General features: G+C 39.6%; 1 protein-coding gene across 1 annotated transcript in view; it reads right to left on the bottom strand.

Annotated features, from left to right (window-relative positions):
• Positions 1–19,040, bottom strand: part of LOC120106103 (vacuolar fusion protein CCZ1 homolog) — a 35,330-nt gene extending 16,290 nt beyond the window's left edge. Inside the window, exons 1-4 of the mRNA XM_039118989.1 lie at positions 18,773–19,040; positions 16,964–17,163; positions 15,201–15,294; positions 9,999–10,475 (exon numbers count right to left, since the gene is read on the bottom strand). Of these exons, the coding sequence (XP_038974917.1) occupies positions 9,999–10,475; positions 15,201–15,294; positions 16,964–17,163; positions 18,773–18,805 (804 nt within the window). The 5' untranslated portion in view covers positions 18,806–19,040. The remainder of the gene's footprint in view (positions 1–9,998; positions 10,476–15,200; positions 15,295–16,963; positions 17,164–18,772) is intronic.
• Positions 19,041–19,243: the final 203 nt, after the last annotated feature.

Here is a 19,243-nt window from a genome sequence, read left to right as displayed (position 1 = left end):
TGGGTGGGCGGAACCCAGTCCCTTCCTAGGGGGGGACACGGCCCTAGGCGTAGGATCGGCCGGTCCTACGACTTATATTCTGCTTGCCGCCGGGCATAGTAAGACCCCGCGAGGTGCAGTATGGCTTTCCGCGGATGTAGAATTCCCGCGAGGTGCCGTTTAGTATATAGATGTGAGAGGGATTTCTGTCCTGGATACTGGCCAGCATTTACATTATCAGTATGGTGTCTTATTCTGCATATGTATGTGACAGTGGGGAGTTGTTGCTGGTTCGCCTGGGGCGTAAAACCCACCTTCCGACAGCTGTCTAGCATTTACATTATCGATATGGTGTCTTATCCTGCATATGCATGTGACAGTAGGGAGTTGTTGCTGGTTCGCCTGGGGCGTAAAACCCACCTCCCAACAGCTGTCTAGTGATGATTTACATATTGGTGTGGTGTCATATTCGATGTATTTATATGGCAGTAGGGAGTTGTTGCTGGTTCGCCTGGGGCGTAAAATCCACCTCCCGATAGCTGTCTTGTTGATGATTCAGCCTATTGACACCTGATTTATATGATTCAGTACTATGACCTATTGAGCATATTCATGGGTAGCATATATGATTACTTGATTATTCCATATGTGCTCCAGATGTGTTGATTGGGATTGTGATGATTCACTCCATATTCTCTATATTGAATTCATGTTCATCTTGTTATTGATCTTGAGATTTCATCTCGAGCCATGATTATATTCTGTCTCATGTGCATAGTACTCTCTACTCCACTCACTGAGTATTTATATACTCACTCCCCAGTTTGGTGTTTTTGATTGCAGGGCAGGTATTGTATAGAGAAGAGCAGGATTAATGGTTGCCTGCTAGCTGTGCCGCTCCATAGTATAGTATAGTATAATGTAAATAGAGGTTTATACCTTTTGGTGTATTATAAACCTTCTATTGTATATAGTGCATAGTTACAGTCATAGATCCTGTTGTGGATATGGGTTTGACCATGGATGGATTGGGAAGCAGGTATATATATATGTGTGCAGATCAGTTGTGTGCCTGTGATAATGTATTGCTATATATTGTCCAGGTTTATTATGTGACAGATTATGTGATTGCTGCTCTGACAGGTAGTGTGTTGTATGTATTGAGATAATCCTGACAGGTCACTATAGGAAAAGTGATCATTTTGTGCATGCATCATGCCAAATTTTTCAAGATTTATTGATGATTGATAGGTAGTAGGGTTCTACGCGGTGGCTGGTGGCCTTATGCCTACCCGCACCCTAGGACCGTCGCGGCGGCCCGCCGGGAACGGGGCGGGGGTCGTGACAAAGCTTGGTATCAGAGCAAAGGTTAAGAAGAGTCTTGTCAGAGCAATAGGATGAGTCAGGATTAAGTATAGGATTATACTATGGAGCATAGGATTTTTCTGTATGTTATTTTATGAATCATTTACAACTCAGTAAAATATATCATGACTCAGTGTGTAACGACCATCCTCTCTTTTTGACTTTTTTAGAGAGATATAAAGAATACCTCCAAGGAGAGGACCTGCTCGTCCTGGAAGGAGGATGGAGCCAGATATAGCATTGGATGCGGGTTCCGCACATGTCGAGCCCCAAAGAGAAAAATCTCCTCCTGCTGATAGACGGAGGGTTGATGATCAAGGAGAGGTAGGAAGTAGAGATGCATTGATGGAACGGTTACTGGCGGAAAATCAGGCTCTGAGGGAGCAGATTGCTCGGGGGAAACCTCCTGCCCCGTCAGTAGTATCCATCCCACCTCCTGTACCTGTGCCAAGAAGTTTGGCTAGGCGGGCTCTAGATAATGAGGGGATTATTGTACAGGAATTTCTGAGGCTCAGAACTCCAGAGTTTAAGGGGGAAGAAGGTGAAGATCCTCAGAGATTCTTGGAGGAGACTGAAAAGATGATACGGAGACTGCCCTATTCTGATGCAAGAGCTATAGAACTTGTAGGGCTTACAATGAAGGAAGATGCCTGAGACTGGTACCAGAGACAAGTGGAGGACAGATTGTACAGTAGGAATTCTCCAACCTGGGAAGAGTTCAGGCAAGCAATGATGGATGAGTTTTTGTCTCCGGCTGAGAGGCAAAATCGGGCTCTTCAGTTTGAGAGGCTGAAGCAGATGCCCGGAATGAGCGTATCTGAGTACGCTCGTGAGTTCACTAGATTGGGGAAGTATGCTCCTTACATCATCCCCACTGAAGCTGCCAGGATAGAAAGATTCAGGCGGGGTCTGATTTCTCCGCTTTATAATGCAGTACTGGCAGTAGAGGTCCCCACCTTGTCTAGGCTGATTGATAAAGCAAAACAGTGGGAGACCAGAAACAAAGAGGAAAGAGCTGAAAGAGAACAGAGGAAAATGAGTATGGGGAAAGGGCAAAGCAGTAGAGATAGATCTGAGGGAGTAGATCTCTCGGAGGGCCCGATGGAGCAGTCTGTACGCTCAGCTCCACCTGCCCCACGTAAGAGGAAATGGAGGGAAAGAGGTCAATCACAAGATACTTTTCTACCATCAGTACCTCGTCCTCCAGTCACTATGGCCAGAACTGAATCCAAGTTTCAATCATGGCCAGTATGTAGCATATGTGGGAAGCAGCACCCTGGCAGATGCAGAATAGGTCAGGGAGTGTGCTACAGATGTGGACAGCCGGGTCATTTTGCCAGAGAATGCCCGCAGGGTGCCACCCAGCAATTTGTGCCCTTGGCATCCTACCCTTCTGTGCAGATGGACAGGCCTAGTAGTAGGAGGCCTGTAGGCAGAGGCAGAGGTCAAGCACAAACATCACAGCAGAGTGCTGGACCATCTCAACTGTCAGCTCCAGTAGGCAGAGGGCAAGGAAGGGTGTTCACGGTAAATCCACAGGAGGCATAGGCATCGAATGCAACTATGACAGGTAATTTACTCTTTTAAATTCGAGGACGAATTTTATATAAGGGGGGGAGGATGTAATAACCCCAAAAAATTTTTTTATATAAAAAGGGATAGAATAGTCCTTTAAAATTGATATAAGGGGTAAAATTGGAAGGAATCAAAAGATAATGGCATAGTTGTAGATATGTTGAAGTGTTAGGGGCAAAATGGGAATTTAATAATATTAAACAAAGGTGAATAGTGCTTTGATGTGATTTAAATGGGGTGGTTGGTGGCTCACGGGAATGAAATCGAGAGAGAGTCACAGAGAGGGGGTTCTCAGGCGTGGAGGAAAAGAAGGAAAGAAAAGGAGAAGAAGAAGAAGAAGAAAGAAGAAGAGGAAGGGGATTCGAGGAGGAGGGGGATCCCGGTTGCACTTCCAGCTGAAGGGAAAAACGTAGATCTCCTTCCCCTCTACGCAAAGACCTCGATTTCCAAAAAGAAAAAGGTAAATATCCATCCCTATCTAGTCTTTTGATGACATTAGGCTATACAAAGGGTGGATATAGTCTAGAGGGGTCGGATAAGGGTTGTAGAGGTGGTTAAAAGAGGAAGAATCGGATTTTGACAAATTTTTCCGACACTACGGAAAAACTGTGTCGAAGTCTCAACTTCGGCGAATTATTTAAGGGGTCAAACGACCTCCGATAGTAATGCATGTTACCTCTTTGGAATTCTCTATGAGCGTAGAATGTTAGGTAAAAATTTCATCAAATTTGGAGTCCTGAAAGTGGATCAAAACCGGGATGAAGTAACCCACTGTCAGTTCGGGTTACTGTTCATCCGGGTAGAAAATAAGGGATTTCATGCTATAATAGGGTATTAAGCCTAGATCAAGCTAAAAGGGACCTTGTACTCATGCAAGGGAGTCCCTAATACATATAAATGGTAAGTTAATTAATTAAAAAGAAAAAGAAGAAAGAAAAGAAAAGATTTAGGGAATGGGGGAGTTGAATCAATTAAAGTTCCCTATATTATAATTGGCACGTAGATTATAGCCCTTGATACAAAACTAAATGTATTGTAAATGCATGTCACAGTTAGGCAAGAAGCTAGGGAACAAGAGGAAGAAGTTCCCCACTGCCAGCTGTAGATTTTTGGAGGCGTATCAGGGCTGTGCCAGATTGACAGGTGAGTGGGAGTCATGTACTTTGCACTATGAGCATCCTTAATTCATTTTCATGAATGTCGCCAAGTGTGAATTGATTCCACTTGAGCATATTGATTGATATTGTAGTAGATTCCTCTATAATCTTGATTCTCCATGCTTGATTATTCTGTACATGCATTTGAGGGAACATTGAGAGGAATTACGAGGGGTTGATGAGTAATCAAATTGATTCTGAATTGTGAAATGATTTCTTTTGTAAATTGATTTCATTTCCTCTATTTTAAAGACTTGTGAGTCATAGCTTGATTATACTCTTTTATGAGTAATTAAATTGGTTCCAAATTGTGAAATAACTTCTTTTGTAAATTGATTTCATTTCCTCCATTTCAAAGATTTGTAGAGCCTTCTTAGTGATTTATTGAGTTGTATTGCACTTCCTTGACCCTCACTCCTAACCCTGATGTTAGTTTATGATTGGGTCATGATCGAGTGAGTGGTAGTCTTGATCATACTCCTTTTTAGTAGAGTATTGGGAGGGTGCATTATGGCATTCATGCATGGCTTGGCAGTATCTGCAGGACACCTATAGTCGATGGGGTTGAACATCGGCCTTTGTGCACATAGTAGCCTTCTGGGTGGGCGGAACCCAGTCCCTTCCTAGGGGGGACACGGCCCTAGGCGTAGGATCGGCCGGTCCTACGACTTATATTCTGCTTGCCGCCGGGCATAGTAAGACCTCGCGAGGTGCAGTATGGCTTTCCACGGATGTAGAATTCCCGCGAGGTGCCGTTTAGTATATAGATGTGAGAGGGATTTCTGTCCTGGATACTGGCCAGCATTTACATTATCAGTATGGTGTCTTATTCTGCATATGTATGTGACAGTGGGGAGTTGTTGCTGGTTCGCCTGGGGCGTAAAACCCACCTTCCGACAGCTGTCTAGCATTTACATTATCGATATGGTGTCTTATCCTGCATATGCATGTGACAGTAGGGAGTTGTTGCTGGTTCGCCTGGGGCGTAAAACCCACCTCCCAACAGCTGTCTAGTGATGATTTACATATTGGTGTGGTGTCATATTCGATGTATTTATATGGCAGTAGGGAGTTGTTGCTGGTTCGCCTGGGGCGTAAAATCCACCTCCCGATAGCTGTCTTGTTGATGATTCAGCCTATTGACACCTGATTTATATGATTCAGTACTATGACCTATTGAGCATATTCATGGGTAGCATATATGATTACTTGATTATTCCATATGTGCTCCAGATGTGTTGATTGGGATTGTGATGATTCACTCCATATTCTCTATATTGAATTCATGTTCATCTTGTTATTGATCTTGAGATTTCATCTCGAGCCATGATTATATTCTGTCTCATGTGCATAGTACTCTCTACTCCACTCACTGAGTATTTATATACTCACTCCCCAGTTTGGTGTTTTTGATTGCAGGGCAGGTATTGTATAGAGAAGAGCATGATTAATGGTTGCCTGCTAGCTGTGCCGCTCCATAGTATAGTATAGTATAATGTAAATAGAGGTTTATACCTTTTGGTGTATTATAAACCTTCTATTGTATATAGTGCATAGTTACAGTCATAGATCCTGTTGTGGATATGGGTTTGACCATGGATGGATTGGGAAGCAGGTATATATATATGTGTGCAGATCAGTTGTGTGCCTGTGATAATGTATTGCTATATATTGTCCAGGTTTATTATGTGACAGATTATGTGATTGCTGCTCTGACAGGTAGTGTGTTGTATGTATTGAGATAATCCTGACAGGTCACTATAGGAAAAGTGATCATTTTGTGCATGCATCATGCCAAATTTTTCAAGATTTATTGATGATTGATAGGTAGTAGGGTTCTACGCGGTGGCTGGTGGCCTTATGCCTACCCGCACCCTAGGACCGTCGCGGCGGCCCGCCGGGAACGGGGCGGGGGTCGTGACAATCACCCACCAAAGGAGGGAAAAAAGCTGTAAAAATTTCAAGATAGAGAACATGCCATGTTAGGGAAGTCTTAAACCATATGCACAAGAAAGCAACATTGCCAGAATGCAATTCATTTCTGCTAACACCAATAGCTGAACAAGGAGGCAATCAAGGTCTTAAATCCTGGTGGGACATCCTACGGGACACCGAGATAGGGTACCGTCTTGAGTGTTGTGACAGGCCCATCCCGCCCTTGTCCCAGCATCACCATCAGCACGTCTTGGGATATCTCCTGTCCTAGTGTCAGGACGAGGTGGATAGAGGCACATCCCATTTCATGTGCAAATCAGGATAGCCTTGTCTCACGAGATTTAAAACATTGGTGGCAATGAGAAAGAATTGCTAGTTGAGAGACAAGTGCCAACGAACGTTATATGCTGAATAAGTAAGATCTTGGTCTTGTACAAGCTCAACTGGTTACTAGAAATCCATTGGATTTTTTTTGTTTGCACAAGAAACTACTAGGAAACAAATTGAAAGTCAAGCATCTCTGAGTTATTGTGTGCGTTATATTTTTTGATGTAAAACTAGCATACCGAAGTTGAAAAAGGTGCATTATTGTAGGTTGCTATGATCAAATGATGGAGGTAGCATCAAGATTCGCCGTCTTGGTACTGGACTCCATACGGGTGTCACACTAGCATTATTGATACGGTATAGTACGGAGTTTTTTTTGGCGTACCAAGAATTAGTACACCACCTGTACCAGGAACTGGTACCGGACTGGTACTGCATGCCCCATACTGCCTAGTTCGGGCCGATACGTCGAACCAGGGGTAGCATGAACGTCGACTAACAAGGAATATATTTTTCATAATGTGATCTAATAGCACATCATCATGGTGGACCAGCAAAACATTCTCTTGTCAGATCCTTCGAGCCTGAAGAAAAGGTGCAAAATCAGCTCCAAGAGGAAGATTGAAAGCAGGGGAGATTAGCCAGTTGGAGGCTAGGTCTAGTTTGGGAGGCAGCAAAACTGATGAATTAAGGCCAGAGAAGAATGATGATCCTTGAGATGATGGTTCTCCATGACAACAAAAAAGCCTGTGAAAGATTAGCATCCGTTCGCTCATAGATGGTATGTCTACAAGGAGCCATTCATAGCTAAAGAAAAAGCAAGAAGACCAAGATACAGAGGTCCTTGCTGAAGAAGAAACCAAATCTCGAGTGTGAAGACAACTTCTGAAAAATATCGTAAATACTGGAGAATCAATGAAACTGGGCATGATGATGTAGGATTCAGCACTAAAGAGGAGTGTTGGGGAGCCATCACAGACTCCTTGCATGTGCACTGCAAGGGTAGGGCCAATGCATCATAGGGTTTTCTTTGGTGAAGGGTTAATCTCTCTTATCTTAATTTGGTGACTTTTCCTGTGTGTACAAGTACAACTAAAACTGGGAGTCCTTATGAAGTAGGTGCCTTTTTAGCTTAAATTTGTGGGTTCAGTTCTATAGTGGTTATTATGTGATATTTTGGCAGAAATTTTTCTCCTAGTTCTTGAAGGAGTCAAAGTTGTAAGAAGCCTAGGCATACATTCTTTTTCTATATTTAAGCATGATGATAGGGCCGACTATTGCAACCAAAAAGTACACCTTAGAGTGAGCAATGAGCACATTACTCAAACAGAATTAGAGAGGTGCTATGAGAGTCCCAATTTAGGTGTTGTGAGAGTCTTTTTTCAGGGTAAAAGTCGGAGACAGAAACCATGCAGGAACTTTTTTACTCTTTCATGTACCTTATTCTTTGCATCCTCTCTCCTACTCCCTAATTGTCTTTGCCCTCATGTATATATATATATATATATATATATATATATATATATATATATATATATATATATATATATATTACTCCATGGCTCTGAAGACACCAACCACTACGAATCGTTTGCAGCATATGGCATTTGGTCACAACTGAATACAACATGGTTTCAGTATATAATACGTTGTTCTCGAACAGAAGCTTGACCCCTAACTCAACTGTGAACCCAATAGAAACACAACAAATCCATAGATAAGTAATCAAGAAAGACACAATAAGATCTAGAATGCATCTTCCCTATGTTGATGTATTGCTAGATACTTAAAAGATCCATAGGGAGAATAATAACAAAAAGTGAAGCTAAAACACCATCTTTACTTGAAAAAGGAACAGTTTTGGTCATATAGTTCTATTCCTTTCTTGTAGCTCTGTGTCACTCTAAATCAAACCAAGGAAGCAAACTTTAGTTTCCTGAAAGAAATGATGAATACCCTAGGAAGGCTTCATTGATTATTTATCGGACCAAAAGCAATTTAGTGTCAAGTTCCAACAAAACTTTTTAAACCCTGTCTTCAGCATCTTGGTCAGAAGAAGCAAGTCCTGGCAGATACCAACAAACCTTTGAGCTCTGTGTATCAAACCAAGGAAGCAAACTCCAGATTCCTGAAAGAAATGATGAATACCCTAGGAAGGCTTCATTGATTTATTTATCCGACTAAATGCAATTTAGCGTCAAGTTCCAACAAAACTTTTTAAGCCCTGTCTTCAGCATCTTGGTCAGATGAAGCGAGTCCTGGTAGACACCAAGAAGCTCAATGAATCTATAAGCAAATTCCAGTCACTAAACCCATAATAAAGAACTTGAGGAATGTAGGTACCATTTCAGGCAATTCCTCCAAAGCCCACACAAGAACTAGACATTGACTCATCTGAAAATTAACTTAACCCTGCCATCACTGCCAAAGCCCAGCAGATATATAGGAATTTACGTAAGGGAAACAGTTCTACCACTCCATGATTTCAGCAACCTAAGCATTAAAACTAGGTTTAGATTTTGAAGAAACTACAAAGTCATAGACAAAGTCATGATTCTATGAAGCAGATGAAAAAGGCCACATGAATAACATGACCGTTACTCGCTACCCCATAATAACGAACTCTACGCATTCTATTCCAACATGAATGTTTTTAAAAGGCATGCAGTAGTAGCCCGTAACATGGTCGACACAATTCGTGTTGCTCTTGCTTGGCTTCATAAAGTAGCACTTGCAGCTTCTTGTGTGCAGCAAAAAGCATCTTGAATGGTAAAACTAGTCAACTATAATGCATTGTGATTATGTAAAATGACCCTAAACTATCACCACCTAACATATATAGATTGAAGCAGGAAAAAGGAGAAAAAGAAAAAGAGAGGAACATTGGTAATGAAGGAGATGTACAGGACATGTTTCTTCAGACCTGATCTATTTCAGTTCTTAAGTGCAATTGTACATTATCAAATCAGTTTTCTGACCTGGAGACAAAAGAGTGAAGGGACATAATGATGATGGTGATGATGTTTAGAAGCAAAATCAGTTGTTTTATCTCATTTCATATAGATGTAAAGAAGAAATATGAAAGATGAACGAAGGGAAAGTAAAGAAAGAAGGTACAACGAGAGAAAGAAGGAGACAGTAAATGCAGACAAAATCTTCATGTGTCAATAGCTGTTCTCAATTCATATTTGGCTCCACAAATTCAGTTAAACAGAAGTAGGAAAAGAAAAGAAGATGGAATAAAAGGATTAAATTAATTTTTTTTCTTATTCAAACTATCTACTAGAGGTATCTGTTTCCTCTTTTATAATTAGGGTTCAAGTCCTATCACTATATGCAGTCTTACTTCAATTGAAGTTCAATATTATTTGCTCGGTGACTTGATGAAAATGTGAAAGTCTAATACTTTCTTGGTAGTTTTCAAGCATACCACTAGTATTGCATAGAAAGCATACCACTAGTATTGCATAGAAAGTATTAATAAGAAAGAAAAAGAATGTAAACATTTTCCAACAGAAAAAAAAAAACATAGGATACTTGAGATAGGAAGCATTAGAGTTATGCAAACATGCTGAATCAAAGGGCTGTTGGAACTTGGAATGTTTTGATGCAACATAAGAATACTGTTTCTCTGTTAAACTGTTAAACAAGATAGCATACCTGAACTTCAATTGCCACTTCCCGTGATATTGTTAGCATTTGAACTGTTTTGCGCTCACTCAGACAATCACGGAAGGACGGCATTTGAATTTTTTTCCCAACAAGAAAGTCTTCTACAAGGAAAGTAGGTTGATTAGAGAAAAATAAAATCTCAGCAATGACTGTCAACCAGGGAAAATAGAACAAGAATAGCCTACTAGGACACCATAATTCAGTCTTGTACAACATTGGAAGATAATATGAATGACAGCCATACATTACGATTTTGTAAGGGAGACAGAAATTTCTCATACCAGTTAGATAATCTGTTATAAAGGAATATAAATGGTTACGAGCAAGTTCACCGCTTGGTTGTTTCTCAAGTAAAGCTCGCAGAGATCCATGAAACATTGTGAATAGAGAATGTACTTCTTTAAGTATGCCTCGTAAGGCATCACATCGCCAAATAGATTCAGTGTCTTTATTTTTATCCACTACCTGCAGTAGCAGAAAATATTGGATTGTTAAATAACAATTATTAATAATGGCAGAATACAATCAGCAAAGTCCATCAGGTCAAACAGCACATGTTCTAAAGAATCTAAACAGTTACAGGTGAGAAGCAACAAGTAGAATCACCAGCTAGCCAACAGACTTAGACCAAACATTCATTCATACAAATACATATTCTATTGGTGGTTTTGCCATTACATGTACTTGAGTAATGATCTGTAACAGAGGTAGCTATAGGTGAGTTGGCCTTTTTCTTTTAATTATTTCTTGCTTCTCAGTTCAAACTACTTAGAGAGCGAGAGTATGCAAATTGGCTACAAATATTGCATTACTACCTGCAATAGCAAAAATAATGCGTTACTAAATAGCAATCATTAAGTGAAGAACAAGGTTCGCCATCTCGGTATAGAGAACACAATCAGCTAAAGTCTATCAGGGTAAACAACAGATTTCTAAAACAGTTACAAGCAAGGAGAAACAAATAATGAACCCAAATAACTGACAGACCCATACAAAAAATATTCATGCTGACAAACATGTATTCTAATTGGTGGTGTTATTGAATGAGCTAAGTGAGATGAAGGTAGTTAGAAGGGCTGCTTGGCTTTTCGCAAGAGGTTTTATGATAAGCAATCAAGCAGAAGATTCCATAAAAGTCATTCATTTCGCAATTTTGAATAATCCAGCTTTAGTAAAACCTGGCAACCAATCAGGCCCATAAGTGTATTAGCCATTTTGATTTTATTGTTTCTCGCTTCTCAGTTTTAACTGTTTAAAGATACAGATAGGAGAGAAGAAAAATGTATTATGTCGAAAAAACTGATTCTAACTTTGTGAATATTGTATGCATGTGCAGGAAATGGAAGTAAGAAACTAGTGAGGTTAATAAAAGTCAGTTACAAAAGGGAGCAACTCTAGGAAATAAGAGATTGCCCACAGAAATTGATAAAAACAATTCAAGTTATCCAACAAAAATACATGAATTTATATGATTAAAAAAAAGATGCTGATGGGACCACAAGGAGTCAGATATAAAATCTCTATTCAGCTGATGTCTCTGCGCATCTTCTCTTTATCAGCTAGATGAGTGGAGAGGAAGAAGACTTATAAAACAGAGAGATCTATCCACTCAACATTCTCATAAAATGCCTAGAAATATTATTGGACTCTAACCATAGTATCCTTTTGTTAGTTCTCTCCTAAACTGTAACTGATCCAAGCAATTGATATGAGTTCATAAGTTCATGGCATCACCGACAGAGTTATTGATTTAATCATGTGAGTATAAATATTCACAGATTTTCTGGGAAACCCAAAAAATGAAGACTGCTGGTTCGATGAGGCTTTCCGCATCACGGTTCTCAGACTGATGTCACCTGCTTCACGGTATCTCAAACATCTATATGTTTCCTAATGTGAATCATAGAATTGCAATCCACACCTAGTAGGTGAAATATAGATTTTGATCATATTAGTTATTACTAGTGTGCATTATTTTCCTTAACTCATCATCATGTGGTTCATTCAATTACCTAACTATTATTAATCAATTATGTACATGTATGCATACACATATCCATGTGTATACACACAAGAAAGAAAAACATAAATATGTACTTGCTTAGTTGTGCTACCATGTTGGTTTACATTTATACACATTTTTTTAGCTATTTGTTTGTAGTTTTGAGTTGTTAAAACAATGAAGTTATGATGTTTTTAGCGTTTGTCAGAAACAGAATGTGCATTTCAGAGCATTTATAGTTTATGCTATAATACTATGCTTAAAGCATAATCTTTAGAATTTAATCGTGCATAGATGCTCTAGAAACAAAGTATGCTTTATGACTTTGAAGTTAGAGGTGGCCAAGTGCCATTAGGTCCTTCTAGACTACATGGAGAAAGTGTCGGGTGCAAGGTACGCCGAACCGCTACCGATCGGCATACCGATGGAGACCCGGACTGGTTCGGTACCGGTCCGGGCAGTACCACTAAGGATCAGGGATCAAAGGGACTATGGCATCATAGTTCTCAGCTGGGCGGTATTGTTAGAAAGGAATGCTTGAATCTATCTTGAATATGAAGAGATCAGTCATGGATGTACTACACTGTATCAAGTTGTTTGTTGCTAAATGGATGGTTCTTACACTATATCTATAAGGCAGTGGCAATCTCTCTCACAGGTTATGTCAACAGATATGGCTTCACCTCCAAGAGACCCTGAGGAGTGATTTTTCTTATGTCTGCTAGCTCCATTGTCTATATTGGGATCAAGGTACGTCGTACCAGTACTAGTAGACATACCGGTCGCCTACTAGACCGGTACGGTTCTAGTCACTGGCCTCTCCTCCCTCCCTCCCCCGCTTGCTCTCTCCTTCTCTTCTTCTTCTCCGGCTCTGGCTGGGCGCACCTGCTTCCGCAGGAAATAGCTGAGCCGCCCGCGGAGGCCGCGGGGGGCAGCGTAGGCCGAGGAGGGGCGGCGGAGCCCGTGGGGGGTAGCGCAGGAAAGCTCGCGGGGGTGCGGCGAAGACCGCGGAAAAAAGTTTAGGATTTTCCACTGAGCAATAAGAACCTCAAGGTTGCTCCACATGATGACCTGGTATTGGATGGTCTATTTTGTGGAGAAATTTGTTCTTCATTCCATCCAAAACATCTACTCAAACCACATAGAATTTTTAATGGCATAAGTTACATCAAAATATACTGGTAGTGGGAAGAGAAGCTGACCTGATCACAGGCACATAGTTAGCTCCATTCTCATTTACATCCTATAGGAAAGCCTCAGCCAACATCTCCACCAGCTGTAACATTTTTGACATCATATACCTCCTTTCCGGGATTATATTTCACTGTTTGTGGTAATAATGATGTGTCTTTCACTAATAACTATGTTTCGCACATGGGACAACCTTATCACATCCTCACCAACAACTTCCCTAGAAAGAGCACATTTATTCCATAGTGGGGGGAATCAAACATGATGAGGTCTGACGCATACATTATGTAGATATTACATAATAAAGAAGAAGGAAGATGTGGAAAGATGTTTAATTCAAACCCACAAACTCGATAAGAGATAGATGAGATAAGAACATGTTGATATTAAACAATAAAAAGAAGGAAGATGCAGAAAGATGTTCTATTCAAACCCCATAAACTCAACAAAAAATGGATGAGATATAGAACATAGGGTCAACAAATAAATGATCATTAGCTCTACTATCATCCAAAGGCTAGACTTTAACATGACGGATTAATTTAATCCTGCATAGGTTGCTATATTAGAAGGATCAATTTAGAGAAAAACCATGAAAGGAAAAGAGAAAACATACATAAAATCTATGGGTAGAAGAAAAGGAAAAGAAACGGAGGACAAGAAATGGGAACACGGTCATAACAGCAGGCCATGTGCTCCTTTTTCTTAACATGTACTAGCACTGAGCAACTGTGATACACATGTGGGATCGAGGTCTTTCTGAATTATGTTAGACACTGGATAATAAATGCAGTCCAACTTTTAGCTGTTAGACTTCTCCTGTTTGAAAAAGAAAGAAAGAGAGCTAAGCCAGGGTGGATGCACTTACTTAAAAGCATATATGAGGACCTTAAAAAGGTGGTTTACAATCAGCTGGCCCATTGGAAGTTTACTTATAACATAGCAGACCAATTCAGTGGCATGATGACCAGAATACCCCTCTTAGTCATGGCCAGCTGCCGAACATGTTATCTATCATATGCCACAATTAGATAGCAGCAACCTGTTTACTACGACTCTAACATATATAGGCCTATTAAGCCCCATTTACACCCAAGTTTTCATATTTACGAAGATTAATGAATCATCTTTACCAACCTCCAACACACAAATGGACAAATGCAAACCACAAATCTTACACACCAATGAGGACATGGCCATGAGACAAAAAAAAATTTAGCAAAAGAGGGCCCACACTATAGATATTGGGATCTTTCTTGCTCCCCTTGCTGAACATTTCTACCATCTTAATGCTATCCTTTATTTAGCTGAACAATGCAGTGTATCTAGGGGATATAGTAGAATCATCTTCTCAGGAAGTAAGTATTCCAGCTATTGTAACATATGCTGTCAGTGTGAAGAATCATACTTGTAGACTAGTTGCCTGAACAACACAAAGTCATTGCTTACTGGCCAGTGGCATCTATATGAAAGGAGCTTTCTATGCTTGGATAACAAAGCAAGATAGAGCATATAGTAGAAGCTGATACCTCATCACCAAGATAAAGCATCCAGGTATAGAAGGAGCTTTTTCTGCTTGATATAATCAGAAAGCAAGATAGAGAATATACATAGCAGAAGGCCTTGTTTTGGTAGTTATAACTATTTTAGAAGAAAGCTAAATGTAATCCTAATTGAGAAAACCTGAGTCAACTTTCTTCATAGCAATAAGGATGACTAATAAGAAAAATCAGGTGTCATTATCTATGCACATGATCATCCAACCAACAAAGTATAGCATAATTGTAGAGGCAACAGGCAAAAAAAAATCATGCATTTTGTCCTGGGCATATGATAAGCTACACCCAACTTTAGATCCTATGGTGATCATTTTCAAATGTTGATACTGCAGCAGGGTAAATATTTAGAATCTATGTTCTTTCGTAAATAGAGATGATGTTGCCCCAGTAACGAAAATATCATAAATCAACAACCGTCTAAAAGAAACAAGCTCATACCATAACCATCCATATATCTGACTCGGCCTCATAAAACACATGAGAGTGTCTCTCTGCTTCTATGACCTCACAAGGAGCCTGTGGAGAAAAAATTCTGCAGAGAAAAGATCTTAGTGATATATAAAAAAACAACTAAAATGCATCAAATATGTTTAGATAAAAGAAAAAGGAGTAAGAAAGAAGAAAGCAAACTGACAACATACATGTCAAGAAAGGAAAGAAAAGAGAGAAAAGCAACCACCAATACCGCAAGGGAAATAAAGAGAAAAAACATCATCATTTACAATGCTCAAAAGAAGCAGGCCATTTAGGCCACCCTCTCCTTTTTGGCCATAAAAGTTGTATGACTTGTATCTATTTACTGGACAAATCATCAAAGGGTATCCACGAAATCATCATTAGCACAGGCTTTCCAAATTATATAACTCCACAAATGCAAGCATTTTTCTCCTCTAAGTAAAACACCAAATAGATGTAGGCCTCTAATTCCCCAAAAATTTTTGTTTCCTCAAGAGCAGCAAGAACCCCTAATGCATGAGAAAGAGAAACGTAGCAGGTAAAATTTGAGCTCCACTAAACTTATCAAAGAATCAATTTCTAGACCCTCCAGACATAATTACAATGGATATACAACCTAATTCACTGCATGCAAGGAAGGAGAGGGTACTATATCTAGCAAGAACAGTTATTCGGCTTTGATGTTCAGCAGTCAGCACATTATCACTACTAGGACCAAGAGATTGCCAAACACAAGTCAAATTTTCTATTTATACATACAGATGATAAGTTATTGGACAAATTAATCAAATTCATTTTCTTGCATACATGTTCCTCTCTAGTGTCTACTATGCTTATCTTCTTGCCAAATTAAAACCCTCGGTAAGCCAACTCTTATTTTCATACGATGTCCATGAAATCTTAAATTACATAGTCAATAGAAATTTATGCTCAGACATGCCTTCTTACTCACATAACTGGCAAGATATCTTTTTAATCATTTTTATTTATAGTTATCTTCAAAATATTCCATCTTTTTTACAACAATGCAAACAAAAATTCATCTAACACATGTGACATAAACCAAAATTACATTGGAACTGATATTGCTTTGTCACTTCTAGCTCGTATAAATTTTCACATCTTTACGTTGCTACCTAGATTGATATCTTTCCATTCAAGAGATATATCAAATATCTTTACTTCTTAGAGTTTAGGTACCAATTTGGAATAAAGTTGCTACATGTTTTTACACATTTTTGTGTTTTCAACATCATTGATCATCATGTGTCTATGATATTACTTTGTAACTTGTTCCTATGATACTATTGTTACTTCTTTTAACAACAATATTTTCACATAAACACCCTTTTGTTGCCCCTTGACTACATCTGACAGCCAATATATGGAGCAAAATAAAAAAAGATATTCCCCAAGAATCAAAATATTTTCATTCCTTAATAATGCAGACACAGCCACACATGCATGTTTGTGTATTTAGTCATACAGATAATACTGAAATAAATCTGACACTAATGCAAGGAGTTGGTGAAAGAAGTACTTTACACAAGTATAATCTTCAATTAGTTTCCCAAAGTATTGAAGCCTTCAGCTTAATAGATTCATGGACAGAATGAAAGTAACGAAAAAGGTAGCTATTTTTCCTGTATTAGTTGCAAAAAAAGGGAAAAAATTCTAAAAAGGGTGCACATTACAATACAAAAAACTGCACAAGACATTACAAGCATGAAATGATTGATACTAACCTAGTAAAAGTAATGATTCCCTCACAGAGTCCTATTACAGATAGCTGCATTGGAAAAGGACAGTCAGAAGGGTAAAAGAATAATATCTTGTCAATTTCTTGGCCTTCATTTTGTCCCCTTCTTAAGTCAAAAATGCAAAATTGGATCCCCTCGTTAATGGCGGTCATGGATGGCAATCCTGTTGAACAATTTCTAAATACCTGCAACTTGAAGAAGAAGAAAAAGGAACAAAATGCATATGGCATAAGCAACTTAGAGAAAAAAAAAAGCAACAATTTTACTCTAGCATCCTATTAACATAATAGTATAATTTGGAAATGCCAGCATATTTTCTATTAGGAGTCTGTTTGGGTAATCCAATAGGATTTGGGCTGAATTTTCTACTGGATTCGTCGACTAGGAAGCCCATTTAAGCATGGACAATATCAACCCAACACCCCCCAGTCTGAATCCTATGCGAAGAAGAAAATACCTCCATGGGTCCTTGTTTTCTTCCTATACACCAAAAAACCTACAGGCTGGGATTTCGGCAGGCTCTTAGAAGATGCAGGCTAGGTGGGCCACTAGGCCCAATTCCTTACAGGATATTCCTGCAGGAATATGTCCAAATATGCCCTAAATATATGAAGCCACAATTATCCCAAGTATCAAATTTAACAAAACAACCTATACCACCGAAACTAGAGTCATAAAATCATTCTTTGCTAAAAATGATAATGGCACGTCCTAACAAATTAATCAAACAGGGTGTCCCTTATGATAGTTGTGAAATTAGAAGACTGGGTAAGCTTTGCATAAAGGGCAACAAAAGAGGAGGGAAGGACAAGATCAACACAAATCAAAGTAGTTGTGACGAAGAGCCTACTTTAAGCTAGCATCAGAAAATAAGCCTTAATTGGAATGAATGGCAGAGAACAATATGTAATGCAAACTCAAAATGTCTAAAGATAACACCACATGTCTAAGTAAAATTTCGTTTTTTTCCTCTAATATGAAGGACTTCATAGTCATTGTTCAAAAATCAAGTCTATTTCCCTGCAACTGGGCTATCTGCAGGTCCGAGTGCAGCAACTTGTGGCAATTGGGCTGTTTGGATAGCTATAGCTCAGAGGGTTGCTGCAACTCCAGATGCCAAATCAGGCCATCTGGATTGGTTGTAGGATGAGATGCTGCAACTCAAGTCACACATGCTCAGGTAGCTTCTCTCGTCTAGTTCTCTCACCCAAGCTTTGATCCTCCCCTTGCATGACTACATGACAACCCCCCCTCTTCCCCTGAAGTGACAACGTGCTCCTCTTCTCCTTCTATTGCAAGCCCCCTCCTTCTGAGCTATCATCCTTCTACTCCACCTCTCACTATGCTGACAACCCCCAACCAACAACCACTCTTTGTTACCTATGGGTCCAACAAAACACACAACAAGAATTCAGTGAAATGTCCAAGAAAAATATAACAAATTCAAACACCATGATATATTGAGACCAAGTTAGCCCGTGAAGGGCTAGGCTTCTTCTAAATATTCTAGTTTCCCTGCATCTGGCTCGACATGATCACCGTGGTAGGCATCCTCTCCATGTATATCAATAGGCATACTAAGGTTTCAAATCTCGGTGGAGCATCTCGCAAAACATCAGGATGAGGTACAATCCCAAGCGTCAAGATGAGACTATCCCATTATTGTCCGAGCATCCAGATCGGTGTATCATAGGATATCCCTGTCCCATATGTCAGGATAGGATGCAATTCTGATTCCTCAAGAAAATCAGACAGCTCCGTCCTATGGAATTTAAAATCTTGGAGATACTCAACATTAGAGTAGACCACCCTTCCGTGGAGAAGCATGATAAGGTGGCTGGGTCGACATGAAAACTGCCTCAGTTGATTTGTGCTCCGGGGTTCATTCTTGCCACCTTGCCCTCCAAGAAGCTTAACAAATCCATGTCCATGCACTCAAATCTGGCCTTACTTCAAAATTATTTTCTAGAATATATGTGCAGAAAATATTCGATAAAACGCTCAAGAGATACATAACTTGGAACGTCACACTTATAACAGGTTTGCCTCTTTAGAGTACTGCGCCTTGGAAAACATAGGGGTAAAGAGTTATATCACTAACTTTATTTATTTAAAGGTGATAATACCCTCTTCCAGTTAACCCAAATATGTAGATTTTCTATTCTTGCACAAAAAAAAAAAGGCACTGAAGCAACTACAAGCCCTGCATCCAAACAAAAGAAATCTAGCCATATGTAACTAGAATTCCTGCGATTTCACATGTAT

Source organism: Phoenix dactylifera, unplaced genomic scaffold (genome assembly GCF_009389715.1).
Source record: "Phoenix dactylifera cultivar Barhee BC4 unplaced genomic scaffold, palm_55x_up_171113_PBpolish2nd_filt_p 000465F, whole genome shotgun sequence".
Taxonomy (NCBI): Eukaryota; Viridiplantae; Streptophyta; class Magnoliopsida; order Arecales; family Arecaceae; genus Phoenix; species Phoenix dactylifera.
Note: the sequence above shows the minus strand (reverse complement) of the source record. Positions and strands in the feature narration are given on the sequence as shown.